This window comes from Spermophilus citellus (assembly GCF_964194105.1).
Source record: "Spermophilus citellus genome assembly, chromosome: 4".
In the NCBI taxonomy this organism is placed as follows: domain Eukaryota; kingdom Metazoa; phylum Chordata; class Mammalia; order Rodentia; family Sciuridae; genus Spermophilus; species Spermophilus citellus.
The window spans coordinates 24,864,153-24,881,609 of record NC_138185.1 but is presented as its reverse complement, the minus strand read 5'-3'; the positions used below and the strand labels follow the sequence as shown (position 1 = coordinate 24,881,609).

Below are 17,457 nucleotides of genomic sequence, written 5' to 3'. Positions count from 1 at the left end.
AGTTACCTGTGGTCACTAGGTTTGTGTATCCTCACCTGTGCAAGTGATAGGGGCTCGTGTCTCAGGAGATACTGAAGATGGAATCATTCACCCAGGGTACAACCATCAACCTGTCGCCTAGCCCAGAGAAAACACCCAGCAGTCTAGCCATTACTGCGGGTCACCTCCAGGTGCTCTGAGGAGGAGACCAATTTGTGCCACATTGGACTCATTCTGTCCACAGACACCAAGAGATGTTTCACACTGGGGGCCTCGTTGTCTTCTGTGGGCTGCTGGCCCAGGTCACAGCCCAGCTCGCAGGCCTGCCCATTCCGGTGGACCCAGGCCTGCCTGAGCCCCTGGACCCGACTCTATCCTTGGATCTAACTCCAGCCCTGGATGCAAATCCCATAGATCTTGATGGAAGCTTGAGGGATGGTAAGTCTGTGATGGCCTCTGTCAGAGGTGTGTACGTACATGTGTGTGCGCATGTGCACAGGTGTGCATAAAGAACACCCCATCTGTTAGGAGAAGGGGCACGGTAAGTAGGGGAGAGGGCCTGAGGGCCTGGAGATGACAGAGGTGACCCTCAGAGGCCCTTCTACTCATTTCCAGCTCTCAGCAATGGCCTGCTCTTTGGGGGTCTGCTGGACATTCTTGAAAGCCTCCCGCTTTTAAACATCCTGAAGCCTGGAGGGGGCACTTCTGGTGGCCTGGTTGGCCTATTTGGAAAACTGACTTCCTCTCTCCCCATCCTGAACAACATCCTCTCGTGAGTTGACTTAACTACTGCCCTGGTCCCCAGAAGCACCTGAGATCTGCCAGCCCCAGGTGGCAGCCCTGAGGGAGGGGGCGGTGGCCTGAGCCTGGAGCCGGGACTCAGTCTGGCAGGGACACTGGCCCTCTTCTCCAGTCCCTGAAGCACGTCCCGGCACCATCCGAGGGTCCCCAGGACAACCCTTCAAGGTCAGCTTAATGATGCCCAGTTCTCAGATGGGGACTGAGCACAGGGTCAGGCCTGAGCCCACTCAACGAGACGCAGAGCAAGGAATGTCACTCTCGCCTCCTGAGTCCAGGGCCCAGCCCTTCTCCTCTGCACCACTGCCATCTCCTCCCTCTCCCTGAGAACACAGTGGCCTTTGATGGAGGCAGGAGAACATCAGCTCCCGCCTCCAAGGTGTCATCAGTGACACTAACAGAGCCAGGCGGTGTCTGTGGGAAGTTCTGAAGTGGTGCTTCCCATGGGACGCCCCAGAGCTCACTGAGCCAGAAGCACTAGGGTGTCTGTGAGTGGCCACAGCCTGGGCCTGGATGGGACTGGGTAAAGCCATTGCCAAGGATCTGGCTCTGGCTCCCTGACTGGCAGAGAGACAGACTTAAGTTTGAGTGATTCAGGCCCACAGAGGTGGGTGCAGACTTACCACTATTCCCACCATCGCCCATTCATGCACTGAACAAACCGTCCATCTGTCCGTCCATCCATCCATCTGTCCAGCCAAGCTTTCCTTCATTTGACCCCTTCCTCTGCCATCCACCCACCCGCATATCCATCCACCCACCTTCCCATCCACCCACAAGGGCAGCCCCTTCCTTGGTAAATCCCTGTGCTGGCACAGAGCAGGCCACCAACCCAGACACAGTCCCCTCCTGGACAACCTCATAGACCTGAGATGAAGAGCGCGTCATACATGTCAGGATCCAATCTTGGCAGAGGCTGGGAGAAGTGCTGTGAGGCTCAGCACCCGTGTGGCTCTGGCTGCAAGACACCCACATTGTCTTCCGTGGTCCCCGTGGGCAGCTCCTCCTCCCCTTGGATGGTCTCTGGGGTTGAAGGTGGTGTCCAGGTTGGAGGCTCGAGGAGCTGATGTTTCTCCCTCCGATGTCGCACCCTGGACAGCATCAAGGTCACCAATCCTCAGCTGTTGGAACTCGGTTATGTGCAGAGCCACAGCGCCCATGGCCTCTACGTCACCATCCCGCTGGGCATGATACTTAAAGTGAATACGTGAGTAGGTCCCCAGGGTGGAAGGAATGGTGGCTCAGCAAGGGAGACCCAGAGGTTTCTGGGGAGGCACCAGGGGGTGGGAGTGCACCGACCTGAGCCTCCGTCTGCAGCTCATTTGCCACTCTGCCGAGCAACCTTGGGGGCCATGGGAACTCACTTGACCTCTGTGAGCCTTGGGTCTCCTGGGGGCAGTGAGCTGCGTGCACCTGTGGGCAAGGTGGGGTCAGGTGAGGCTCACGTGCCTGAAAAGGGGAAAAAAAAACCTTGGAATGTGCTACATCAGATGCCAATAGAATCGTCTCCTCTACAGGCCCCCGTTCAGAAGTCTGCTGGAGCTGGACGTGAAGCTCAACATCACTGCGGAACTCTTGGTTGTTAAAGACAGTGAGGGGAAGAGCCACCTGGTGCTTGGTGACTGCACCCATTCCCCTGGAAGCCTGCGGATCTCCCTGCTTAATGGGTAAGGCCAAGGGCTGATGCTCTTCTCCTGAGGAACAGAGCGGAATGGTGGGTGGATGGATGGAAAGATGGAATGTTGGGAAAATGGAAGAGGAAGAGGATGGAAGGGAGGATGGATAAGCAGATGGTGGGGAAATGGGTGGGTGGGTAGGTGATGAATGGATGACTAACAGAGGGATGGATGGTTAGATGGCTAAACGTGTGGAGGGAACTGTGGATGGATGGATGGATGGATGGATGGGTGGGTGGACAGATGTATGGACAGATTAATAAGTAAATAGAAGGGTAAAGTTTTCACTTATCCTTGTTAGGCCACATGACTAATTTGACATTGGATTTGGCAACAAGATGTCTGAGTTTAAGCCCCAGCTATGTCAGGGCTGAGGGGAGGTGAAGGGCCTCTGAGCTTGAATGGTCTTCTCCTGCGTGGCTGTGGCTTGCTTATCTGTAACGTGGAAATACAGGAGTCACTGATAAAGCCCCCAAGACAGCATGGGTCAAAGTGCTGGGTCCCTTAAGGGGGAAACAGACATGAAGCCTCACTAGGGTACTGGTTTCAGTCCCCTGTCACCTGGGAAGGCTGAGATCATACCCAACAGGCAGGAGTCATGGCCCCATGGCCGAGGTCTTCACGTGCCATCTCAGGAGTCCTCCTAGCTGCACACAGAGCACGGGTCATATTGTGATGTCCTGTGGAACACCTGCCCTGTCCTGGGGCTGTGGGCTCCTCCCCCTGGAGCCTGTGTGCGCAGGGCGTGGCTCCCTCTGGGTAGGACCCTGGCTGCACATGGGGTGAGGGGACAGGCCTGGTCTGATGCTGACACTGTGTCCCTCTCAAGAGTTTTCCAGGTCCACCCTCGGCTCCTGAGTCGCACCTTTTTTGCTCCCTTCCCCATTCAAGACCTCGTGGACAACCTCACGGGCATCTTGAATAAAGTCCTTCCTGAGCTGGTGCAGGGCAAGGTAGGTGGGCTGGGGCGGGGGCTCCCCTGATCCGTGCCCCTCAGAGATTCTCAGGCTGAGAGAGTCCTGGGGTGAGCTACCTGAGTCCCACGGTTTGAGAAGTAATTCCACCCGTCCGTCAGTCTGTCGGTTGCTACATCTGTCCATGGTTCTTTCCGTCCCTCCAAATGCCTCGGTGGGCTGCAGCCTGGTCCAGGCCCCGTGCCTGTCCACACCGCAGCTGAACTGGGTCGGCCCTGCCTGAGAAGCCCCACCAGCCCTCCATGGCTGCAGACCAGAGGTCATCCAGGCTAGGCTCGGGTGTCTCCTAGGGCCAGAAACCGCCTTCCAGAACCTTCCACAGAGGCAAAGTCACAGAGTGAACGCGCCTCAGCGTGACATTTAGGCCCCTTCCCAACGTCCCTCATGCCTTTAGTTTCTCCTTCTGTCTAATGTGCCTGTGACATCCGTCCCCACACCTGCTCAGAATCAAACGCTTAGACACAGAGAAGTGACGGAAACCTTCCCCAGAGAACCCCCAATAGAGACGATGCTGCTCCCGGGTGTCCCACGGGTGCCCCTTTGCTAACTCCCCTCTCTGCCTGGCTCAGGTGTGCCGTCTGGTCAACGGCGTTCTCGAAAAACTGGACATCCCCCTGGTGCATGAGATCATTCGTAAGTGGTGCTTCCAAGCTCTCTCTCCCCCTCTGCAAGAGCAGCCATGTCCCCAGGGGTTTTGTCCCTGCACACCACAGGGCAGCTCGGGCCTCTGCCTTCACCTTACCTTGGTTTTGGTTTCTTTGTTCCCCTGAAGTATCCAGAAAGTTCTGAGGTCAAAGCCTGCCCTCCTTGGCCCTGACACTGAGTGTAGCTGGGCCCATGGGTGGAAGGGCCCGTCCTCATCTGACCAGCCTGAGCATGACGGGTCTCCAGCACTCCCACTTGCTGGCCCTCCACCTCAGGAGGAATGTGGCTCTCCCTGACTCCTTCTCCTCACGACCATGACTCTAGACTGGTTTTCTGTTTTGTCTTGTCTTGTTTTTCATTTTCTAGACAAGCTGATCCCTGAAGTGAATCTTGTCATCAGGGTCTAGGCCTTGCTGAAAGGACCCTGGTCTCTGCTCTGCTGGTTAGTTTGGCTCCCTGCTCCACAGGATCTGGGACAGTCTGTTACTCTGCTGATAGAAGGCAGCAGGGGTCTTGAGACTAATGACACTTATATAAGTCAGCTTTCCCTCCCTGTAACTAAATGCCAAAAGTAATAAATTATAAAGACAAAAGGTTTGTTTGGGCACAGTTTGTTTCCAGTCCATGATTGATTGGCGACCCTTGTCACCGTGAGGCAGTGCCTCATGGGGGGAGCATGTGATGGAGCAGATGCTCACCTCATCAGGCACAAAGCACAAAAGAAAGAGCAAGAGCTGAGCACACACATCCAGAATCACCACATGCAAGTCCACTTGAGCTCACGGACACACGCTCTCAAATGCATGATCCAGGCCTGGGCTACCCTAGTGACTGAGGCCAAGCCTCTTGCCCCAGGGTCTTGGCCTCCTCCTGTCCCCTGGAGGGCAGGTTTGATGCTGGATCAATACCAGTTAGAGTCCATGACCTTGAGTCTCCCTGCTGACTGGGCTCTTCTCCCCACAGACCCGCTTCTTGCTGCAGTCCACCCACTCCTGCCCAGGACAGGGAAGGCTGGCCCCACGTCCTAGAAAATGACAAGGTGCCTCGTCCCTGGGAGCCTGTGCCCCCTCCTCCCCCCAGGTGTGCGGAACGTCCCCTGCTCCCCACCAAATAAAACCGCTCCTCTTCTGCACCAGAGTGTCTTGTGCTGCTTCAGCATCATGTGAGGGCTCCCGGCTGGGACGGGCCCTGACCCAGGTGGCTGGGGACAGTAGGGTATGGGCCCTGAGGGGTCAACAGGCCAGACCAGGCAGTGTCAAGTTCTTGGTAATGTCTCTGGTTTTCTTTGGGAACAATTTCTTTTCTTGGAGCCATCTGGACCCACTGGCCCGAATCTCCAGATTGTGGGGCATCCTTGACCTCAACGGCTTCAGGGTCACCCGCTGGGTGAAGAGATGGAGAAAAGGTACCAGCCAATTCAAGGACAGCCTCCCCATCTCTGTCCCTGCCTGAGGAACAGGGAGGACATCTGGCACCCCAGGGGCCAAGGGCAGCACCTCGGCACTCAGTCTGCAGAGCCCACTGGCAGCTCTGGGCCCTGGAGGCCTGTGGGGCCGGCCGAGCCTGACTGTCCCTGGGACAAGGTGGTGTGTATCATCCCTGCTGCAGCCAGGGCCCAGTTGAGAAAGCAATGCCCCCTGGTCCACCCAGTCTGCAGGCTGCTTTCTATTGAGTAGCCCACAGGTGTTTGGGTACCTCGGGTGTCAGGCCTAAGAGCACCCGTCCCACTGTGTGGCTCACATTCTTAGCTCTGCAGGGACATACCTCCTCAGGAGGTGGTGACATTCTATGCCACAAGCAGCCAAATGTCAGTCCTGTGACTCACTCACAATGGGAACCGTGGTCACCAGCACCCAAAAATGGCCCAAGGGGCCCTCACACAAGCTCAATGACCACAAGCAGAAAAACACTTTGGGTCACTGAATTTGCCCCAAATCTTCCTCCCCCGCAATGTCACCAGGTTAATTTTCCCCCTAATATTTCCTAAAAATATTGTCGTGTAAGCACCAGTATCCAAAAGCCCCTGAAAGTCTGAATTTCCTGGATTCCCTTTTAATCTCAACAGGGGCACAGGTCCACTGGTGTCTGGTGGGACCTACATGCCTTGTTTCCTTCCTGATGTGTCATTCTACCCGAGCCATTTGAGTCTAAAATGATCCAATATCAGACAAACCACAACTGAGCTGCATGAGACTTTCCTGGGCTTTGTCCATATTTGCCCTTTGATTGTCTACTCTCCCCGGTTTTTAAACAACACCAAGAGTTGCTCAGCACTACAAGAAAACACATCTCACTAGGGGTCCTCAACCACTCCCTGTACCAGGCCCTCTACCTCCCCCAGACATCATCTCCAACCCCCAGAACTCCAATGAAGTTCATGCCTCATCTCATTTATCTCTGTGCAGCCAGATGGTGGCCAGCCTCAACCAACCCACTGCACCCAGGGAGCTGGCTCTCCCCTGGTAGAGTGGAGTTGCATTTACACCCTGCCATGGTGTGTTTCTTTGGCAACTCTGATCATTGTGCCAAACTGATTAGTAGAAGAGTGTATACCAGTTATGAACCCCGGGGAGAGACTGGTCACCAGTCCCCAGGGTAGACTCTACGCACTTCTGCTCAATGCATCTGCATGGGAATCTCCAAGGAAAACAACACAGTCAGCACTGGGTAGAAAAACACTTAGATGGAGAGGAGACAGAGCAAGAGGACTTCAATAATGTGCATCACTCCCCATGGTTAACAAGTCCCCCCACGCAAGTCACTGATACCAAGCAATTGGCTATGCTCACTGCTCTTGAGCCTAGAGGCTCCTCCCCTTCCCTAATAGAGTCTGAAAACTGAAAACTGGGGACATATTTCAGGGCCTTTGATGCAGACACTTAAAAAAAAACAAAGGAGTACATATTGAGTTTGAAGCAGGAAAAACTATAACCACATAATGTACACACTATGTGAGCTCCTCATCTTAGGGTAAGGAGGTGTCTCAGGCCCAAGGCTCACTCTCATGAGACTAAACAGAAGTTTGAAAGATTGCACACACAAGACTGCCTTTCTCAGCATAACCATTAATTGGCCACTAAGATAACCAAGCAGAGACTACAGAAACTTCATATGACAAAGAATATAGACTTCACTGAATTGATTCAGGAAAGTCTCTAAACAAATAACTACAACAACCAGTAACAATAACAAACTCTGAGGGGAGGGAGAATCCAATTTCCAGAAACTACCACATTATATTTTTTAAATATCCAATGTTCAGCTAATGAACCAGATATTTGTATAAAACATGCAAATCACTTGTATAAGACATGCAAATCAACAAGAAAACTTGGCCTATACCCATGAAAAACTGTCTCCAAAGAATCTCAGGTGTTGGACTCACTACACAAGAACTTAAATTCACTATTTAAATATGTTCAGAGAATATATGTTAAGAAACCATAACTAAAAACTAAAGGAAATCTCAGAACAAAATCTAGAAAATAGAGAATGTGTATAAAGTCATAGAAATCATTGACAAACAGAAATTCTGCAGCTGAAAAGTACAGTAACTTAAATGGAAAATTCACTTAAAAAATGAAACAGCAGATTTTAACAGGCCAAGGAAAATAATCTGCAAGCTTGGTGGCAGATCAATTGATATTCTTTAATCTGTAGAGCAGAAAGAAGAAATATATATATATATATATATATATATATATATAAATGGATAAAGATTCTAAGGTCATGAAGCATATGAACATACACATCATGGGAGTCACAGAAGAGGAGAGAGGGTGAGAAAACATTTGAAAGAAATAATGGCTTCAATTTTTCCAATTTTGATTAAAAAAATAATCATCACTTCAAAGAGCTCAACAAGAAATTCACACTTAAACAATTTATAATAAAACAAAAGACAAAGAGAGCATCTTAAAAGCAATAGGACAAAAGTGAGTCATCAAGTATAAGAAAGTCTCAATAAGACTAACATCTGATTTTTAATCAGAAACCTTGGAGGCCAGAAGGCAGTTGAATGTCTTACTCAAAGTGCTAAGAGAAAAAGACTATTAAGGGACACAGCCACAGCATTGTTTATAGCAGCACAATTCACAATAGCTAAACTTTGGAACCAACTAGATGTCCTCCAATAGATGAATGGATAAAAAAATGTGGCAAAAAATACATAATGGAATATTACTCAGCAATAAAAGAGAATTAAATCATGGCATTTTCAGGTAAATGGATGGAGTTAGAGAAAATAATGCTAAGTGAAGTTAGCCAATCCCAAAAAACCAAAGGCCAAATGTTTTCTCTGATATAAGGAGGCTGATACATAGTGGGGTAGGGAGAGGGATCATGGGAGGAATAGAGGAACTCTAGATAGGGCAGAAGGGTGGGAGGGAAAGGGAGGGGCATGGGGTTAGAAATGATGGTGGAATGTGATGGTCATCATTATCCAAAGTACATGTATGAAGACACGAACTGGTGTGAATATATTTTGTATACAACCAGAGATATGAAAAATTGTGCTCTCGATGTGTAATGAGAATTGTCATGCATTCCGCTGTCATATATAAATAAAAATAAACAACAAAAAAAGACTATCAGGGGCTGGGGATGTGGCTCAAGCGGTAGCGCGCTCACCTCGCATGCGTGTGGCCCGGGTTCGATCCTCAGCACCACATACCAACAAAGATGTTGTGTCCGCCGAGAACTAAAAAACAAATATTAAAAAAAATAAGACTATCAACCAAGAATTCTATATCCAGCGAAACAATCCTTCAAAAAAGAAGGAGAAGGTAAGGCATTTCCACATAAATAAAACAGAAAGAACTTAACACTAGAGAACATGCCCTAATGAGTCTTTTGGGATACTTGATACAAACTGCAGGAAGAAATAAAGAGCACCAGCAAAGTTAACTACTTAGGTAAATATAAAAGACAGTGGGGTTTTTGTTTATACCTCTTTTCTCTGTTTTATTTAAATGACAAAACAATAATTAGAAATGTGTGATGATGAGGCTGGGACAGAGTGGCACACACCCTAACTGGGGAGACTGGGGTGGGAGGACTGCAAGTTCCAAGCCAGCCTCAGCAACTCAGCAAGGCCCTCAGCAACTTAGCAAGACTTTGTCTCAAAATAAAAAAAAATAAATAAAAATAAAAAGGACTGGGGAATGCTGCTCAGCAGTTAAGCACCCCTCAGCTCAATCTTCATTACCAAAAAGAGAAAACATGCAAATCATGGGGCATACAATGTATAAAGATATAATTTGTATAAAAATAACAGCATGGAGTAGAGGAGTGGGCAGAGATCCATAGAGGCAAAAATATTTATATAGTATTGAGATTAAGTTCATATGAAGCTGAATAGACTTAACAGTTAAGATGCTTATTGTAATCCTTAGGGCAACTACTCAGAAAATAACACATAAAACAAAGTAAAGGAATTAAAACAGTACACTAGGAAATACACATCTACACAAGTGTCAGTTGGTAATTGAAAAAGAAAGAAATATAAAACACATAACTGGGTGCAATGATATGTGCTTTTACTCCCAACACTCTGGAGGCTGAGGTAGAGGGATCACTTGAGACCAGGAGTTCAAGACCAGCCTGAGCAACACAGCTAGATCCCATCTGAAAACAAACAAAAAGCCCAACAACAGTAACAACAAAACATAATGCATTCAAAAAACAAATATCAAAACACCATGTTTAAATCCTGTGTTATCAGCAATTACATTAAATGTAAATGGTTTAAACACTCCAACTAAAAGTTCCTATCTCCAAATACGATCCAGTTGGGACCATGGGGATGAGGTCTTCAACATGGGAATTTTGAGAGGACATAAACTTTCAGTCTATCACATCACCCTCTCTTAATTTGGCCCCTTAAATTGTTCTCTCATGCTTAATTTCTCTGGTTTGTTTTTTTCTTCACATTATTTAACACGCTCTGAAATTGCTGTTTCTTTCTTTCCTTCCCCATTCACTATGATGCTCCCTCACTAGAGGGTAAGCTGCAGGAGGTAAGAGCTCTGTCTCCTCCTCCACAGCTGAATCCCCAGCATCTGAACCGTGACTGCCACATAATAGACGCTTAGCAAGTACAGGTTGAAGGAAAGGATGGCAGAGGCCACTTCCATCGCTGTGTAATAGAACCATGCTTTGAACACCTGCCAAACTGGTGTCGATGTGACTCTGTCACTTTGGGAGATATTTAAATGGAGATTGGAGGTTGTAAAAGTGGTATGGATAGGAGCCTAAGGAGGATTTGAGGAAGGGAGGCCCTTTACCCTGTCCTGACTGGAGTCAGGATAATGTTTTAATGAACAAGAAACTGAAGATGGGAGGCTGGGGACTTTCTCATCAGCTAGCTGTCACTTTACTCCCTCAAGGCAACGGAGCAGGGGATGGTGGTTCTGTGAGTGACTCTGCAGCCACACTTTGGAGGTGCCATTCATTTCCAAGGAAGGCTCCATTAGTATTTGGCTTCTCCAGGCATCTGGCTGAGTTGATGTTGTTTTGTGAAAATGTAAGTGGTGGTTGGCACAGAGGGGTCATTTGATCTTAGTGGACCCTTATTGAGATTGCCTAGCCCCAATTCCCAGACAGTGACAGCCAGCTGCAGAGACTCCAGCCTCCTGTCTTCACTTCTTGTTCATGTGACTGCTGACACCATTTCCCATAGAGACCCCTGACTCTTGGAGAAGCTTCTGAACACACTACTGGTCATACTGATGGAGTTTGCCTGTACAACGCCTCACCATCCAACGGCCCCAGATTAGGCGTTTATAAAAGGAATTTTCTGCTAGGTGCAGGGCACATGCCTGTAATCCCAGTGGCTCAGGAGGCTGAGACAGGAGGATCACAAGTTCAAAATCAGCCTCAGCAACTTAGCAAGGCCTTCAGCAATTCAGTGGGACCCTGTCTCTAAATAAAAAATGAGAGGCTGGTGCCGCAGTCTGGCTGGGCACAATTCAGGAGCCACTTGTCAAAAGAAACTAACTTTATTTTTAGAACTAAAAACACCAAACAAAACCGCTCCTCAGGAAAAACCCCTCAGAGCCCAACTGCCACCACCGGCTTCCCCCAAGCCTCTCACCCCCACACAACCCTCACCACCTCCCACAATCCTCCTGTTCTTGAGGCCGATTGGCTGGGTCGTGTGGGCGGAGCCAAAGAAGTCCCCCAAGGAGCAGCTCCGTGGAGGAGCCAATCAGCTAGATGTTGCTGGGGCCGCTGTGAGCCAATCATCAGCTGGCAGTCTGAAGGGCAGGGAAACAGCCCAATGAACATCACCGCAGAGGAGCCAATCAGCTAGATGTTGCTGGGGCTGCTGTGAGCCAATCATCAGCCGGCAGCTGGAAGTTTGCTGGCAGCTGGAAGTTTGCTGGGGCCCCATTGGCTGTGGCTCTCAACATCTCCCCCTCTCTGTTTAAACAACAAGCATGTGGCTTGGGGACCGTGCCTGCCTTAGGTTGTCCAATACTACATATGGTCCTTACCCGTCTTCGGATGAGCTGACCTCAGGGCGTCAGCCTCCTGTCTTAGGTTGGTACCATTGTAATTGGATCTTACCCGTCATTGACTACCGGTCCAGTATACAGCCACACCTGTGGAGAGGTCTTTGTCATGACAAGCAGAAGGGAGGAAGATACACCAAACCAATTGATGGCTCTTGTTGGAAAAATTGTACCACCGATGACATCATCAGCAAAAATACCCCAACACTACCACAAGTCGCTGCACCAACAGATAGTTCACAATGCATAGTCTAGGCAAGTCTAGGCAAGTTCTGCAAGTTCTGCACATAGTTTAGGCAAGTTCTGCAAGCAGTTCAGTGATGGCTATTGCAGAAGCTGTAGATTAGTTTTATCTTTGTCTTCACCGGCACTGGGATGAAGATAGGAATTCTGGCAATAATGGCTAAAGAAAAAATTATGTAACATTCCAGAAGCCACTAAAAGAAAACAATTTTCTTAACAATTTACATTATCTTGAAGAGAATTATTAAATATAATGAAAAGGAAAGGTGAAAGTAAACAAACAGATCTGTTAACCTTCTTTTTGCCGGCTGATGATTGGCTCACAGCAGCCCCAGCAACATCTAGCTGATTGGCTCCTCTGCGGTGATGTTCATTGGGCTGTTTCCCTGCCCTTCAGACTGCCAGCTGATGATTGGCTCACAGCGGCCCCAGCAACATCTAGCTGATTGGCTCCTCCACGGAGCTGCTCATTGGGGGACTTCTTTGGCTCCGCCCACACGACCCAGCCAATCAGCCTCAAGAACAGGAGGATTGTGGGAGGTGGTGAGGGTTGTGTGGGGGTGAGAGGCTTGGGGGAAGCCGGTGGTGGCAGTTGGGCTCTGAGGAGTTTTTCCTGAGGAGCGGTTTTGTTTGGTGTTTTTAGTTCTAAAAATAAAGTTAGTTTCTTTTGACAAGTGGCTCCTGAATTGTGCCCAGCCAGACTGCGGCATTTGGTGGCCCGTACGGGGAACGAACCCGCGACCTTGATGAATTTGGATTCATCAGGACTTAGTGCTGCAGAAAGGCATATGTGTCCAAAAAATGTACATAAGCCCAAGGTACTTTGGAAAGATATTCTAACAGGACAATGGAAAGGTCCTGACCCAGTAATTGTCTGGAGTCGGGGGTCTGTTTGTGTATTTCCACAGGAAGAACAGCAGCCGATTTGGATTCCGGAGAGATTAACTAAAGCGATTTCTACAGACCAAAAAGAAGATGATTTGGTTCAAATCCATAACAGCTGATATCCAAAACTCCAATTTGGCTATCCTTACATCTGCGACAGAACCAGGATGCTTTTTTCAATATCTATTTTATTATTGCCCTTTCCCATATCATGAAGTTCTATTTTGTTTTTTTTTTGTTTGTTTGTTTTTGTTTTTTTTTAAGAGTGAGAGAGGAGAGAGAGAGAGAGAGAGAGAGAGAATTTTTTTTTTAATATTTATTTTTTAGTTCTCGGCGGACACAACATCTTTGTTGGTATGTGGTGCTGAGGATCGAACCCGGGCCGCACGCATGCCAGGCGAGCGCGCTACCGCTTGAGCCACATCCCCAGCCCCATCTATTTTGTTTTTTGAGCTCATACAGACCTAGGTTAATGTTTTGCTGATCAGTTCTATTTTTTTTTTTTTGACTATAGAGTTTTAAACATTGCAATGGAGATTTCACCTGTAAAAAGTTATAAGGCCTTTACTATTATGTTATGTGTTGTATGTATTATATTATGTGTGCACACTTGTGTTTTGTGTTATATGTTTGAATGTACGTATGTCCATATATCATATATGATGAGCGCTCATGAAAAAATGGATCCAAATTTTTTTTTATTCACGTGATTTAAATGGTTTAACTTAAATTGGGTAAATAACTATTAAGAATTGTTTTAATATGTAAACAAAAAAGAAGGTTAACAGATCTGTTTGTTTACTTTCACCTTTCCTTTTCATTATATTTAATAATTCTCTTCAAGATAATGTAAATTGTTAAGAAAATTGTTTTCTTTTAGTGCCTTCTGGAATGTTACACAATTTTTTCTTTAGCCATTATTACCAGAATTTCTATCTTCATCCCAGTACCGGTGAAGACAAAGATAAAACCAATCTACAGCTTCTGCAATAGCCATCACCGAACTGCTTGCAGAACTTGCCTAGACTATGTGTCACTTGTATGCATTGTGAACTCACTTGTATGCATTGTGAACTATCTTTTGGTGCAGCGACTTGTGGTAGTGTTGGGGTATTTTTGCTGATGATGTCATCGGTGGTACAAATTTTACAAAAGGAGCCATCAATTGGCTTGGTGTATCTTCCTCCCTTCTGCTTGTCATGATCGTTCAGCTAAAATTTGGGGGCCAACAGAGGTGAGGCAAAGAACCTCACCCCCCCCCAGCTGGTACAAAGACCTCTCCACAGGTGTGGCTGTATACTGGACCGGTAGTCAGTGACGGGTAAGATCCAATTGCAATGGTACCAACCTAAGACAAGAGGCTGACGCCCTGAGGTCAGCTCATCCGATGACGGGTAAGGACCATATGTAGTATTGGACAACCTAAGGCAGGCACGGTCCCTAAGCCACATGCTTGTTGTTTAAACAGAGAGGGGGAGATGTTGAGAGCCACAGCCAAAGGGGCCCCAGCAAACTTCCAGCTGCCGGCTGATGATTGGCTCACAGCAGCCCCAGCAACATCTAGCTGATTGGCTCCTCTGCGGTGATGCTCATTGGGCTGTTTCCCTGCCCTTTCAGACCACGGAGCTGCTCATTGGCGGACTTCTTTGGCTCCACCCACGTGACCCAGCCAATCGGCCTCAAGAGCAGGAGGATTGGGGGAGGTGGAGAGGCTTGTGGGTGAGAGGCTTGTGGGAAGCCAGTGGTGGCAGTTGGGCTCTGAGAGTTTTTCCTGAGGAGCTGTTTTGTTTGGCGTGTGTGGTTCTAAAAATAAAGTTCGTTTCTTTTGACAAGTGGCTCCTGAATTGTGCCCAGCCAGACTGCGCTCTGACTACTCTAACCAATTCTGCGTCTTTTCTTTCTTGGATGGCTTGATATCAGGTAGTTGGTACCATGCCATATTGTTCATGAATAGATTAATAAAGTAAGAAAGCCAGGGACAGTGGCCCGTGTCTATAATCCCAGAGATTTGGGAAGTTGAGTCAGGAGGATTGTAATTTCAAGGACAGTCTCAGCAACTTAGTGAGGCCCTAAGCGACTTTGTGAGACCCTGTCTCAAAATTAAAAAATGAAAAGAGCCTGGGATGTGGCTCAGTGGTTAAGTGCCCCTGAGTGCTATCCCCAGTAACAAAGAAGAAAAGATTAAGAAAAAGTGATTAAAACTATATCTATTTACATGATGTTATGTATAGAAACTCCAAAATTTCCACTAAAAAAACTGTTAGAACTAATGAATGAGTTCAGCCAGATTGCAGAATGCAGGATCAATATGTAAAAATCAGCCATGTTTCTATACAGTGCCAAGGAAACAACCAAAAAACAAAATTAAGAAAATAATTGCGTTTATGAGTGCATCAAAGGAGATAAAATACTTAGAAATAAATTTGAACAGGATTTGAAATATTTGTTGCATACTGAAAAGAGAATAATGTGGAAAGAAATTTTAAAATACCTAAGTGAATGAAAAGACCTCCTATGTGCGTGGATTTGAATAGTAGAAGTGACTATGGAGATAGATAGATAGATAGATAGATAGATAGATAGATAGATGGATGAAACCCAGTTGTATTTAAATATATATATTTATACTGAACTCAGGGGTGATTAACCAGTGAGCCACATCCCCAGCCCGTTTTATTTTTTTTATTTTGAGACAGGATCTTGCCAATACTCCCAAAATGGATCTACAGATACAGTGAAATCTCTCTCAAAATCCCAGCTGACTTCTTTGCAGAAATTGACAAGCTCATCCTAAAATTCTTGGAGAAAAATAAATAATGGGGTAAGTTTGCTTTTACAAGATTTCTTGAACTGAACATAGGGAGACAACTTAAAGGAACATATTAAGTACATAAGGGTAAAGGCATCTGATTTGTGGCATGAGGCGTGAAGGGGATCTGTAAATGACTGAAGTCCAGGGAGCTGGGGCCTGATCAGCCTGGTTCCCGAGTTCCCTGAAGCCAAGAGTTCCAGGCCCTTAACCTGTGGTGGGAGCTCACACAGTTCTCTCTGTGACCACTAGAGGGAGCAGATGACCGGTTCTTCCCAGCATCTCTTCCTGGGATAAATAGTAACATTTGGTAGCAGTGACTAGGATCCAGCTCCTCCTGTCCTGCAAGGAAGGGTCTCATCTAATCTACACAGAGTTGGGGTCCTAAGGCCCAAAGTCAAAGAGCTTGTGGGCCATGGACCAGGGAGCAGATCCAGAAGTCGGGCTTAAGAGTTCAGGGTGTCGCTGTAGATTCAAAACTCACGGCTTTGCCCAAATCTGATAGCACCCCGGAAAGGGCTAACGGTTCGCTAGCCCTTTCTATTTTTTATTTTGAGAAAGAGCCTTGATACATTGCTCAGGCTGACCTTGAGCTTCTGACCCTCCTGCCTCAGCCTCTTGAGTATCTGGGATTATGGGCATTCACCAACATGCCCAGCCACTTTTTAAAAAAAAAATTATTTTGCTTTGCACCCTGATTATTCTCCAACTGGGTGCTAACTGTGAATGCATTCTCCATTTTCCCAGCCAGAACATCGGATTCTCTCACATGAACTGCTTGGCCCCTAGAGTTGTAGATTTATCAAGTAGGATTGTAGATTTACTTATAAAAACATAGGCATTTATGGGGGGTGTGGCTCAGTACTAGAACATGTGCTGAGCACAAACAAGACCTCGGGTTCCATCTCCAGCACATAAAATTAAACATGTACATTTAATTAATATATATCACTATTAAAATGCATTTCAGATAAACAACAAATGATTTTTAGTGTAAGTATCTCAAATATTTCATGGGATATAATTATACTAAAATTTTGCTTTTGATCATCATCTGAAATTCAAATACAACTGGGTTTCACTCATATCTATATAGTAGAAGTGACTATGGAGATAGATAGATAGATAGATAGATAGATGGATGGATGAAACCCAGTTGTATTTGAATATATATATTCATACTGAACTCAGGGGTGATTAACCAGTGAGCCACATCCCCAGCCCATTTTTTTTGTTTGTTTGTTTGTTTGTTTGTTTGGTTGGTTTTTTTTAAATTTTGAGACAGGGTCTTGCCAAGTTGCTTAGAGCTTTGCTAATTTGCTGAGACTGGTCTCAAATTTCCAATCCTCCTGCCTCAGCCTCCCAATTCACTGGGACTATAAGAATGAGCTGCTGCACACAGTGATATGTATTTTTAATGCAGAAAAGAAAAAGTCCGGCGGTGCCTGTCTGACCCACATCCTTTGTTCATTTCCCATGTTGGCTTCACAGCAACTTTGCTGGTCTCCTGACTATTCCTCTAACTCAGCAGGTGACTCTCCCAATCTTCCTCTAAAGGCACTGCATTTGAAACTCCTGCTCTGTTCTCCATTACTCTACAGAGAATATTTACTGAGCTTCTACTATGTGCTAGTTTTTTTTTTTTTTTTCTTTTATGGTGCTGGGAAATATACAAGCAGGTAAGCACTCTAGCCCTGAGCTGCACCCCAGACCTGATGTGTTGGTTTGAGGTGGCTGAACCCGGATGTTAGACAATCAAAAGGAAGCTGCACCTTGGCCTCCTCTGAGCTGAAAGCTGAACGGTAAACAAATACCAAGCTCCAGGCAGGATGAGAGCTGAAGTCCGGAGTGGGGGTCGGACCTGAGGGCTTCCCTGGGAAAATCATCAAAACAGTAAGATGGATGGATGGACGGACAGAGAGACGGATGGATGG

The 17,457-nt window shown here is 47.1% G+C and overlaps 1 protein-coding gene across 1 annotated transcript; it reads left to right on the top strand.

Moving 5' to 3' along the window:
• Positions 1-233: 233 nt before the first annotated feature.
• LOC308647426 (BPI fold-containing family A member 1-like) lies at positions 234-4,479 on the top strand (the record flags this gene model as incomplete). The annotated part of the gene is made up of 7 exons (XM_081291459.1): positions 234-417; positions 595-751; positions 1,877-1,984; positions 2,295-2,444; positions 3,283-3,406; positions 3,997-4,060; positions 4,439-4,479. 7 exons carry the CDS (start codon positions 234-236, stop codon positions 4,477-4,479), a joined length of 828 nt encoding a protein of 275 aa, XP_081147585.1.
• Positions 4,480-17,457: the final 12,978 nt, after the last annotated feature.